General features: G+C 43.8%; 1 protein-coding gene across 1 annotated transcript; it reads right to left on the reverse strand.

The window, feature by feature from the left end:
• Nucleotides 1-825: 825 nt before the first annotated feature.
• Nucleotides 826-11,528, reverse strand: LOC122257847 (uncharacterized). Its single transcript, XM_043023355.2, has 2 exons — nucleotides 10,963-11,528; nucleotides 826-5,778 (listed from the first exon to the last, which is right to left on the reverse strand). Exon 2 carries the CDS (start codon nucleotides 2,649-2,651, stop codon nucleotides 1,215-1,217), a length of 1,437 nt encoding a protein of 478 aa, XP_042879289.1. The 5' UTR covers nucleotides 2,652-5,778; nucleotides 10,963-11,528; the 3' UTR covers nucleotides 826-1,214.
• Nucleotides 11,529-13,346: the final 1,818 nt, after the last annotated feature.

Below are 13,346 nucleotides of genomic sequence, written 5' to 3' on the forward strand. Positions count from 1 at the left end.
AGTGGTAGATAAGCAGAGTGGGTAGATTGACAGCTGGCCGGTAAGTACTGTATGCAGAGGCCTTAAAAACAGCCTCTGGAGTCGGAGGTATTCATCCATTTCATTTAGTATATTTAACTAATTGTCTATTGATTCATTTGTTCGTTTGTTTTCCTTTCTTTGTGTCTCTACTAGTTTATTTGTTTGAGCTCGTTTTGCTTTGTTTGATGATTTGTTATGATTTATTTATTTATTGTATAATTTTATCAATGATCTATTTCTTTGATTTTTTTTCTGTAAAAATGAAAAAAATGAAAAGTATATTAGAAATCGAGAAGCTAGAAAGAATATCAAGAAGATCAAGGTATAAAAAGAAGTAAAGACTAGGATAAAAGGAAGAAAAGCAAAACAAAACAAAACAAAAACAAACATCAACATCAGCAAAGATCTAAAAGTGTATTTGCTCTTGAACCCACCTTGGACTTGAGGTTTGATGTGTGCGTTATCTGTTCAACTTTTTTAAGGGTTGTTCATGATTGTATCTGTGGGTTCCTCCCCATCTCCCCCTCCCCCTCCCCATCCCTCCCGTTCCCTCACCTCCCTCCTCCCCCCTCCTTTTTGCTAAGACATGCTCTCGTCTCACAAGGTCTCTCTGGTGGTGATGTGGGTGTTTTATGAGCCGACTGTCTGAATGGGTTACATTAATAGCGGTTTTAATGATGACATAAACTACTACCATATGTCTGGTTTTGTCACTCCTTTTAGGTTTTATTGGATGCGGAGAGCTTGATATCAAATTTGTATATGTAATTGGCGGCTGGCTTTGAAATGAAAGACATTAATATATGCAAAAGCCTTATTTATTTACATAAAGCAGAATGGAAAACATCTTATTTACAAAGTATGAACACAGAAGGATGATATGTATATTTGTATTCTTAAATTACGTATATTTCATAAACTGTCTTACAATCTCAGATACAAATCTTTTCTGTATAAAAAACGTAATGATATATTTCAATACATCGTAAAAAAATTTAAAAACTGTACACGTTTCCTTATAAAATACAATGGCAACAGAGCTCACAGGATTCCAACGCAGTCATGTCTCTTTCCTGTAATGCTTACAACCTTTCTTTCGCGAACGCTAATCAGCACTGGGAGGAAGAGAACGCCAATGACCTTGCATTATCAATCATATTTGTCTTGGATAAAGAAAGTCCTCTCCTTCGTCCCTAGCAATCGTCAATGTCCGTACATATGAAATTCGAGGACGAGTGGGCGAGGAAGAGGTTGAGGGTGTCGTCGCCCTCGGCAAAGGTGGACGTCAAGTGGTCCAGCTCCTCCTCGAAGGGCTCATCTCCCAAGAGGCTACCGAGCTCGACGGGCGCCGCCAAGACGCTCTCGCAGTCCGAGGTGGAGCCACAGCCGGAGATTCCGCTCGACGACGCTATGGAGAACGAGGGCGACGTGTCCCCGATCGGCACCGGAACAGGCACGGGCGCCGGGAACGTGACGCTGTCCAGAGGGCTCGGGGGAGAAGAGCCGTCGCTCGAGAACGCGGAGTCTCGACTCGAGGACTCGCTGAGGTGCCTCCCGCTCCTCGGGAACTCGAGGAGGACGTCGTTCCTCACCACGGGGCTGTCGAGGTCTTGGAAGGCCACGTTCACCGAAACGGACTCGCCCGTGTGGAAGATCGTGGCCGGGTCGGTGTAGGTGATGTGGTGCAGCGTGGTGGGGGTGGCTCCGGCGAGCGGCTCCGGGGTGTCGTTTCCGGGGATGGCCGCGGGGACGTGCGAAAGGTCCGCTCCGTAAGGGGTGAATGCCAGGAGGGGCTGGTTGAGGGTCATCAGGGGGACCACAGGCTCCAGACGCGGCAGTTTATGGGGTCGAGTGGTGATAGAATCGACCCTCGGCCTCTTCACTGTCATTGACATCATAAGAGGCTCGTTGTTGATCGTTCTGCCTACTCTGTGGGGCGGGGTCTGCAACGCCACGTTCTTCAGAGTAATATATGCACCATTGCTCGTGGCAATGCTTGCAGTCTTGCATTCTCTCGGCTTGTTCTTCGGCTTGCTTGGTCTTTTATTCGTCGATTTAGTCGCTATCGTGTGCTTGGTCTTGTTTGCATCCACTCTCGCATGCGACTGTTGGCTTTTTGGCTTTGATACTTTGTTGCTATTTTTACTGTTGCTAATCGTTTTACTATTTTTCCCTGACGAAGGGGCCGACGACTTAGCTCCCGGACTCTTCATCACGGGTCGGACGCAGTGCTCGGGGCGGGCCATGTGGGCGTTCTCCAGACACCAGAGCTCCCTCACGCCGTCGATATCGGTGGGGTTGTAATCGTCGTCTAAGACACCCGCCAGGGCGTCGATGTAATTAACGGCTAGTCGGAGGATGGTGATCTTGGTGAGCTTCTCAGCATCCGCCCCGGGGAGGTCGGGGATCGCCTTCTGAAGTGTCACGAAAGCATCATTTATCTCCTTCATCCTGTTCCTCTCACGGGCGTTGGCTGTCTTACGTCGGTATTTGCTGAGCGGGGGAGGTTTCTGCTTCTCCTTGGGCTCTTTCCTCTTGGACGTGGCTCTGTTCTTCTCCGATTCTATCCTCTTAATGATAGATTTGGTTCTAAGGGCGTACTTGCCCCCGTTCATCGCGTCGGAGTTCATCTTCACGGGGCAACGAGGCGCGGGTCGGTTATAATGGATACGTTCTAGTCACAATGAGGAATCGATCAATTGGGAATCCGCTGTCGATGGAGATCCGCGCAAAAACATTACCTCACGGCGAGCCTCACGCGATATCTTATCCGGTGGAGAGATCTCGCCTTCGATAAGCCTCTAGCACTCTGCTGTAGGCGGCGACGGGAGGTCAGGAGGTGCTCAGAGTCAAGAAGACAGGAAGGCAGGCAGGCAGGCAAAGGGGTAGGGAGAAGGGAGGGGATGTGAGAGGGGCGAACAGTGGACTCTCAACGGAGTAGAGATGTTTACACACGGGTGTTTGTCCAGGCTACCGGTGGGCCCCAGACCTCGCACCTTCTTCCTACAGGTATTCTGACGTCACACCCTCAGAACAGGTACAAATGACTCCCTGGATTTATGATTCACTCTTGCTGTGAGGAAAGTTTTCAATCTAGCTCTTGGTTTTCTGCACAGTCACCTTTTTATTATGTTCTCCTATTGTTTTCTTTATACTCAGTGTATACTTCGAAAAAATAGTTTTACCCAGAAAACTCCAAGGCGTTATTTATCACTATGACACTTCATCAGTATTCACGACAAAAGACTATTCTAGACGTAATTCGGTTTCTTAAAATATCACTGGTTCTTCGCTGTATAGCCCTCACAGACACAAAGTACAGGGTAAATTCCTCACAATGAATCACTGGTAACGTGGTACAGAATACCTCATGCACATATTCATAGGGATAATATTTTCTGTCGGTATAATGTCACTGTGAATAATATATACCCTCATACATATGGATGTCACAGGCTCAAGACAACAATAAACTCCGTAAATCCCCTCTCGACAGTACTGTAAATATTTGTTATATACCTATGAGTTACGTGTCTCTAGTAGGCAAGGGAGATGAGGTTTGGTGAGGGTGTGGCATTCCACAACAACAAAAGGCCAGAGGAGGGGGTGTGTATATCTGTTTGAGGGAGCGACAGAGGGGGGAGGGGGGGTGTTGTAGTAGGTCTTAGGCCGCAGGCACAATTTCACTCGTGTATTTGCCTTTCATTATCCGACGTGGCGGCCCCCAAAGTAATTGTGTGGCAGTCTTACCGGGATCACAATTACAGTTCTTTCTCAGGCGGTGTCTGTCGCTCGCAGGGTTAGGCTCGTTGTTACCAAACCTCGTATTATTTGCTTCCGAGATTGGTACTGCGGATTAAAGGTACCTATTAAGGTATCGTTAGTTTGAGTCTTACAGGTAACGCTAATAACTAAATAGTAATTACACTCGATAATGTCAATTCAGTCACCACCTCTTTCTCTCGAACTAAATTTCTTTGTGATTTATTGGGTTAAGCGATGACCCTCGCGGTTCTCTTCAGCGGCGCTGTCTGCCTCGGGTTCTTGTCGAGAAGGCCGGTCTTATCAGCTTGTTCGTAAGTCGTCGATAAGAAGTACTCACTGCTAGACAGACAGCCGAGATGTTTTTATTCCTCTCTCGTTCTCTTCGTTTTTTTCCCTCTTCTTCTCTCCTCTGACAGGGGTATTTGAAAGCACAAGTGACTTTGTCTGACAGTGCTTCCTGGCTTGAGTGGCGTCGACGTCCGTGTGGGTATGCGTGGCTGTATACGCCAGACTAAAAGGTTATGGGTTGCTTCCGCCGAGCCTGGAATTTTCCCCTTACGTTTGCTTATTTTGTGCTTTTCCTCTGGTCGGACTTTTCTCCGTTTCTTTAGCGAACGACGGTCTAATTTCGAATGATATCTTCCACTTTTATTTTTCCTCTTGTTCTATAGTTCCCTCGACGCCTCTCTGGCGTAAATTCCGACGATAGCCCAGCAAGGCACCTGACGCGCAGACGGGTGTTGTGATGGGAAGTCGTGGGCTCTTACGCTAATGGAGGCGGGTAGGCGGGATGCCAGGGAGGGCGTGGGGGGAGACGGGGGCGAATGGGGAGAAGGGAGGGGGTGGAAGAGCACAGCGGGGCGTGGATGCCCTGGCTACATCACCTGGGAGTCCTGCTGGGAGGTCCTGCCGCCTCACGCGCCGCCACACACTCCCGCGGATCCTTACAAGCCGAGACTTGAAACCTTTGGGTGATTTGGGGGATTGTCTTCCGGAGCTCCGTCTCGCTCGCTGGCTCTTGATTCTGCTTCTGATTTCTTCGATTTTAATTCTTAGAATAATTATCTTTCGATGCGGACCTGTTGGAATTACTTTCTAATTCATATAACTCTTCCAGTCTTCCTTACAACAGGACGAGAAATTAAGTAAACAGGCGAAAAAAAAGGGTTTCACGAAATCTCCGTGCTTGGCAACACTGGAACTAGTAGAAGGTGCTCGTCGTTGTCTCCGCGACTCACCGATTTGATTAACAGTTCACCTTTTGGGATTCTGGCTTAGCGGGACGACTTAACGACCTTCGATAAATAGCTCTCGCGGTATTGTTCACGGGAGATTACGAATCTGTAAGGGGTAATTGAGCGCTGGGTGAGCTGCGATTCTTCCTTCTCTTATAAGATTTTGTTTGTAATTCGACTGTCTGCTCGTGTGAACACTTTCAGTTCTTTCAAGAATTTCGGACGTTGGTAAGAACAATGGTATTCGAATCGTTTTATTCAAGGATATATTTTCCGACTTCTTATTCTTCTTTCTTTCCTTTTTTTTTAATTCACCGTAAAGATTTCCAGATTCCTTAGTTTGCTTTCTTTCCCAGATAATAATGAGGCTAGCGAGATGATGGATATATCGACGAAACACATTAAATATTCAACAGGAATGAACCACGTGACACAGGCGGTATGTCTGTAATCCTCAAAACGCTGTGTCTCTTCGCAGTTGGTGATCCGCAGTATGTCTATCTCTTCCTCGCTCTTTTCTTAATCTCTCCGTCTCTCTCTCTCTCTCTCTCTCTCTCTCTCTCGTCTTGACTTGGGCTCGCAGTTCCACTGGTTGACCGCTTCCCGCTCTCTCTCTCTCTCACTCTCTTCTCCGTCTCTCGTCTCGTCTGGATGTGCGCCTCTCTCTTTCTTCCTCTCTCTTCCTCTCTCTCTCTCTCTCTCTCTGTCTCCTCTGCTGGCGGCGTCTGGCTAAGCTCCAATCCGTGGGCGAGCGAACCTGAAACGAAAGCAAGAAGAACATCAAACAGCTTGCCCTTGGAAGACTCCTCGTGAGGGCGTCTAAAAACAGCGTTCCTCACACTTGCTTCTGAGATTTGGAGGTTTGTTTGAGTTGAAATTTGGTTAGGGAGGGGGGAGGGAGGGGGGACGGGGGAGGTATGGTACAGATGGGGAGGGGATATATTGGCGTAGATATTCATGACAGGATAATGAATAAGGGTGATTATTTTGTTTTCTCTCTCTCTCCAGTTCTCTCTTTTGGGATACAAAGGCCGCGTATATTATTACTTAACTATATCTCTATTTGTGTTTCTACTTTCTTGAAACATATTTTAAAGTTCCTATAAATTGAAAGAGAAGAAACAAAAAAATGGCTTGCAAGGGCTGACTTTGACGCGTATCTTTATTCCCTTGTTAAATTCTTTGTTAAAAGTTTTGTCTCTATCATTCTGTCCTCTCATTTTACCTTAGTATCTACGTTTCCTTCGTGATTATGCAGGATATAGTGTCATAATGAATTAGTAAAAAGGTAGTGCATGTAATGAGTGATACTATAATCATAATGTATTATATGATTCCAATCTGATGTGCTGACTCATATCTGTAATCTCACAAGAATCATTACTTCTACTTTACTTTCGCAGGAAAATATATTCAACCATAGACGTCGCTAAATATTATATATATAAAACGAGAAAAAAAAAAACGTTAAATTTCATGGCTAAATTACAAAAAAAAGGAAAAAGAAAAAAGGAACAGCGTTTAAGGATTATCGAAGGTGTCAAATAACTCAGTCTCTCTCCTATTAGCTCTGAATATAATAGTGCCCCCTTGCAACCCCCGAGACAATATTTTAGAAAACGTGACCCACTTAGTAACACAGCCCTTAATTTTGCTGTATCTTTGCTCCGGGCTTTATTAATTACGCAATTCATTAGCAAGACCTCTCTCCGTCCTCCGCGACCCTCTAGAATTTCAATAGTCGAGAAATGATCGCTATTTTTCATTAAATGATCCGATGGTATTTGAATCATCTTCAGTAATTATCCTGCATTGCGAGATATAAAAGTTTCTATGGGCGTATATCCTTGTTCACATGCGGTGTTTGCTCGTTTGTGTGTGTGTGTGTGCGTATGTGTGTGTGTGTGTGTGTGCGTATATATGTGTGTGTGTGTGTGTGTGTGTGTGTGTGTGTGTGTGTGTGTGTGTGTGTGTGTGTGTGTGTGTGTGTGCGTTTGTGTGTAACGTGATTTATGCTGCAAAATGTTATACCGAAACTCGACTCTCCTTTAACATAGTTTTAAACTGAGGGAATTGATTTCTTCATAAATCACTGAACTTTATCTGCGTGATGATCTTTATCTCGAGCATCGGTTGAAGCAGCGGGCGTTGCCAGTACTAACTTGATTTATCCCCTGACGACCTGTTTTTGCGCACCAAAATGTATGTCGCCGTCCCGTAGAGTTTTGTGCCAAATCCAGAAGCTGCTGCTTTGTATCTTCCTCTTCGTTAGGTGTCACGTGTGTTAATAATTGAATCTTTATCTTGCCTTTCTATAAGTGATGTATAATATTTGATTCCATTGTGTTTTATAACTATCCAAATGACCTGGACATACAAATACGCAGATACTGACACACGAGCACACACAAACATATACACAGATACACATAAACTCGTATATATATTCACACAATCATCCATGTACATACATACATAAGATATTAATTTCTATGTGTGTATTTCAAATTAATATTACCATTATCAATATTAATTTTTTGGTCATTATCAACTATTCCGGAAAGAAATGGCTTTTTAGAAAAATGTTTTCACTTAGCATCATTACTATTTCCAATAATTGTGTTCTTATGTATTTTCCCTTCCCTACTCATCACACATGACCATTTTATTTCTTCCTCTCTGCTTGTCATTCCTGTCAATCGAAGACCTTGTTCCTTGTCAGCAAATTTGCAGTTGTTTTTGGTTTTCAATCTTTTCACTTCCCTTCTGATTGATCTGTCTCTCATCTACTTTTATTGTGTTTTTATCTATGTCCTCTCTTTATTTTCCTCCTTTTTCCTCCTCTACCTGCACTTGCATCTCCTCCTCCACCAGCCATCTTCACTTCATCCACCACTTCTCCTTCCTCTTTCCAAACCACCTCCACTTCCTCCACTTCCACCTCTACCTTGACCTCCATCGCCACCACCACCTCCTCCTCCTCCTTCCTCTCCTCTTCCACTAATTCTATCTCTACCTCTATCTATATCCCCTTCCCCTTCTCCATCTATCTCTACCTCTACCTATACTTCTACCTCTACTTCCACCTCCACCTCCCCCTCCACCTCCACCTCCACCTCCACCTCCACCTCCACCTCCACCTCACCTCCTTCTCCCGCCGTCCCTACCATCTGAGACTGTCATGTGCCTGCCTCATAAGGACTGTTTGGATCGCCTCCAGTCTTGGGTCGAGGAGTGTTGCCATCGCGAGGTCTTCGAGTATCCTCCTCCTCCTCCTCATTCTTCTCCTCCTCCTCCCTTTTCTTCTCTTCCTCCTCCATCAGTCCCTCTTCTGTGTTCTTCTCCACATTTTCAACAAAGCCGTATTTATTAATGTATTTATTTTGTATGTACCTTTAATCGCACAGACATGTCTCTAATCCCTGTTATCTCCTTCTATTCTTCTCTTTCTCCTCTTTTTCTCATCCTATTTTGTCTTATTTTGTTCCTCTGTTTTATTCTAAAAAGATTTTGTAATTCACAGCTCTCAGAGTAGATCCGTTTCTAGTATCAGATGGGTTGTGATATATAATAAAGGCAGATGGAGACAAGGCTCTCTCTCTCTCTCTCTCTCTCTCTCTCTCTCTCTCTCTCTCTCTCTCTCTCTCTCTCTCTCTCTCTCTCTCTCTCTCTCTCTCTCTCTCTCTCTCTCCTCTCTCTCTCTCTCGCTCTCTCTCTCTCTCTCTCTCTCTCTCTCTCTCTCTCTCTCTCTCTCTCTCTCTCTCTCTCTCTCTCTCTCTCTCTCTAACTCACTCTTTCACTCTCACTCTCTGACTAACTGATTAAATATAGTCATCGTCTTCAGCAATTTCTAATGAATAATAAAACACCCGTCTGTCTAAGTAACTAATTTAAGTTCTTCAGTCAAGCATTGTCGTCTAGCGTGAATGAAGGTTGCTGGTAGAGACGTATTGAGGTAAGAGATTTATCAATGACTGCGTGAAAGGATTGGTGTTAATTGAGACTTTGGTCACGAGGAAAGGTGCTGATTTTGAATTAAATGTTTTCTTTTTTTTCTGTTTTTTGTTCCTTTGAGCTTTATGTATGGTACGTCTGAATTGTGAGAAATTGGTTCTCGCATTATTGTTAATTAGATTTTATATGAGTTTTTCTGTTTTCGACATACTGACACTTGGTATGTTGTCAGCTAAAACGAAAGTAAAAGACATTTAAGGCATTTGACTTCATCAAATTGAAGAAAGTACTATTCTATGATGCAATTGCTCTTTTACATAAAAACAGTACAACACAAAAACTTACAATACGTACGAACACACACATACACACACACATACATACACACACACACACACACACACACACACACACACACACACACACACACACACACACACACACACACACACACACACACACGCACGCACGCACGCACACAAAACATTCCCTCTCCCTCTGAATCTGGATTACCATCTATCGTTGCGTTGAAATCTCTCAGCGCGAGGCTCATGAGACTGAAAGTTATCATCGGGCATACAAGAGGCGACACGTGATGGAATGGTGGCTCGCTTGTTATTTCTCTGCACGGTCCCCCTCTCTCCCCCATTCCCCTGCAACGCTGCAACGGCTCGACCCCAACGCCAGCTCCAGTTGTTGCTGATGTTGCTGCCATTCATTAAAATTCCCGAGCGTAATCAAAATTCCGCGTGAGGCCAGTGCAATCCGAAACGCCGCCGCCGCCGCCGCCACGCTCAGCTGATCATCTCACCGTTAGTCGAAGTGTTGGTACCTTCCAAGGCCGTTCACGGAGCTCTAATAACGTGCCATATAAGGTAAGTTGGTGACACGCCAATGCACGCGGGGAAGTCGGGAAAAACCACTCACTTCCTTTTTCTTCTTCCTCTTCTACTTCCTCCCCCCTCTCTCCTTCTCTCCTCCCCACAGCAAATTCTACCCCTCCTTCCCCCCACCCCCTACCCCTGGCAAGCAGCGCACGGATATTTATTGCTGGCTGAGCGAAGAAAAGACGGCGGGACCAGATCGTGTTATGAATGACAAAATCTTCACCCGTGGCTCCTTGAAGGCTGAGAAAAGCGCACGCGATCTTCTTCTGTTTCGATTTTAACTAGTCAGTAAGAAGCAGAGCACCTTTATCAATAATCTCGTGAAAGAAAAAAGCGAAAAAGTGCATACACGGCTTCAGAAACACCAAAGAACAAACAGCTGCACAAGGCTATCAAACCGCTAGATAAAAAGGCCCGTCTACTGACTCCTAATACATTATGCCATATAAGGATGCCTTTTACCCGCTTTCACCCCGGGCCAGCGGCTCTGCATCTACACGCAGACATTTATTGGTTTATTGTCACCTGCCTTTAAATCGCACATGTGATATGATTCAGTACCATATGTTACATAATTTATTACTATAGAATAAATATTTTAATATGATTCATTTGTTCTATTTTTTCTTCTTCTACGTCTCTCTCTTTCCACCTTGGTTGATTTAATCATTAAAATTCTTTGCTTCCACGTTCTCCTTTCGCTTTCAGTAGTACTTTTAGCTCTGGCATAGACTAGTAACTATTATGAAATTATAAATATAAAGAGTTACGTGTTGTTATTCGTTTTAACCAACGTTTCTTGTTTCGAATGTCATACACAGCAGAAGAATCGTGGATCGGTTGAAATATAGCCTCGATATTTTATGGTTATCACCTTCGACTGATTCATAATTGATGACTGTTGATTAGAACCTTCAACAAACATAAGATATGGGTTGAATTAAATTACAATCTCGATTAAAGAAACGTGGATTTGAAAATAGTAAACAGATCTGAGACACACTCTTCCTTTCACTGAAATTTTATTCAGACTAGATATGATGATAATATTTTAAGGCTACTTCATGAATAATAATACGATATTAAAATCAAGCTCTTACCTGTATGATGTTCTTCAAATTTCTTGAAGGTAATTCACCATGTCACTTTCCTAAAGCGATTATCAATGTCTTTGATAGACAGATCGGGCATTGAAAGTGTCACGCTTCAAAGATCACAAAGTGCCGTTCCTTCAGTAAGTAGAGTAAGTCACAACCAATTATGTTCACGGGAAGTCACACCTCCTCCAGGAGTCACACTGAAGGGAACCCACGAGTCCTATTTACCACAAGAGTCCAAGGGAAATCCGTGATCTGTGCGTGCTCACGGGGAATGGGCGAGTCGGTCACCCTCGCACCAAGGAGTTCGGATGCACACTGGACCAACGTCGGACCGCGTCTACCCGTGGCACTGTTTATGGTGACCCGCGACGTCCATCCGAGCGCAAGAGGTGTTTGTTGACTTTCACCGTTTTCGTCGCGTGCAAAGGCAGGCTCGAAGGGCTAGGGTGTCTGTCTGTCTGGATGCTGTGCTAAGTCCATTCAAGTGGATCTCCAGGTAGTCGACGGCGCAGAAGAGGTCCGCCAGTTCCTTGCGACCTCTTCCACTTCACACAGACAACTGCCCAACTATCGTCTTCATCCCTCATTCGGCCGAAAACGCCCAACAAATATTACCGATGCGGGATGCCTTTTGGCGGACGCTAAACTTCGCGAGCCAAATTCACCCAGACGGTAATACGCACCTGTGTATCACTCACCCTTACTCCCTCGTCTCCTCTTGATCAACTCGAGTGACTCATATCACAAACTGGCAAAATAATCCGAAATTAAGCAGAAATAACGCAAGTGTTCAAAAGGCTACCAAAAAAGGACGGGTGGAGTCAGATAGTGGTACAGGAGACACCAGGGCGCGCTGCCCTAGCCCCGGGTGACGCAAGGTGTGGGCCGGTCCGCGCTCATATAATTATCATACGATTCTTAAATGATTATCGAACTATTCTAAAGCTAAATCAAACGCATCCAGAGAGTTGACCGCAACAGGCATAGCAAGGACAAGGAATGCAACTGCCAATAGTATTGGGGAGTCTTGCTTTTTTGTCCTTCGGTGCTCTGGATGCCCCCAAGAGCCTACGATGATGTCATTAGGTACTTTGACTACGAATTCCACGAGAGAAGAAAACGTGGACTTGTAGTGCTACGACTAATGTATTTCTCGATCTCGTTTTCTTTATTTGGCGTTGAAGACAAACCGGAGGCTCATACATCATCAAGTCATGCATCATAATACAATTGCGTGGGATTACAGAAGTTATAAAGTGATAGAATAGCTTTCATTGAAGGAGGCTTAAACAGAATGAGACTTGATTTGATAATTTAGTTGTTGGTATTCATCTATTGTCTTAGAGAATAAAATAAAAATAGTGTTGTAAGATTGTATTTAGAAACATGGAGTTATTATGGAGTAGTGGATGTGCAGTATAATTTGGACATAAATCAATCTTGTGGAATATCTAGTGAATGTTGTAATTATTAATGTCAAAGGTACTTTAAACTAACGAAAGATAAAAGGAACTTATATTGCAGATCTAATTAGATACTCTAATTACTCTAATTGTTTACGTATACCAGTTACAGAGTTTAGGCTTTTAAAATTATATATATATATATATATATATATATATATATATATATGTGTGTGTGTGTGTGTGTGTGTGTGTGTGTGTGTGTGTGTGTGTGTGTGTGTGTGTGTGTGTGTGTGTGTGTGTATGTGTGTGTGTGTGTGTGTGTGTGTGTTGTGTGTATAAATATATTATATATATATATATATATATATATATATATATATATATATATATATATATATATATATATATATAAGGAATAGGACTAAGATGCACAAGAACACTCATGTACACAAAAAGTGACTCTTCTGTTCTTTGCGCTACTGGATCTTATAATAGAAGTTAAATTGCACCGCAGCTAAGCCTGGAGCTGAGATGGCTGTTGCCTTTTGACGCTTCGAAAAGGGATTTTTTTTTTTTTTCCTTCGAATTTTCTTGCTAGTTTATTTCCGTGCCTGCTTGCATAATTAGCGAACTTTTTCTGTCTGCCCGTCTGTCTGACTCTTTCTATCTCTGTTTCTCTTTCTTTGTGTCTCTATCTCGCTCTCTGTCTCTCTCTTTCACTCTGTCTTTCTCTCTCTCTCTCTCGCTCTCGCCCTCGCTTTCTATGTGCGTGTGTGCGTTCCAATCATATATGACTGTCTTTGTAGAAGGGAAGGAAAAATGAAAAATAGAAGAAAAAGAAACAGAAAAAGAGGAGGGAGAAGAAGAAGAAGAAGAAGAAGAAGAAGAAGAACAAAAGGTGAAAACAGGAGGATAAGAGGAAGAGGAAGGGAGAGAGAGAGAAAGATAGAGATAGAGATAGATAGATAGATAGATAGA

Source organism: Penaeus japonicus, unplaced genomic scaffold, assembly GCF_977035675.1.
Source record: "Penaeus japonicus unplaced genomic scaffold, GWHDUDI00000001_assembly GWHDUDI00000008, whole genome shotgun sequence".
Lineage (NCBI taxonomy): Eukaryota > Metazoa > Arthropoda > Malacostraca > Decapoda > Penaeidae > Penaeus > Penaeus japonicus.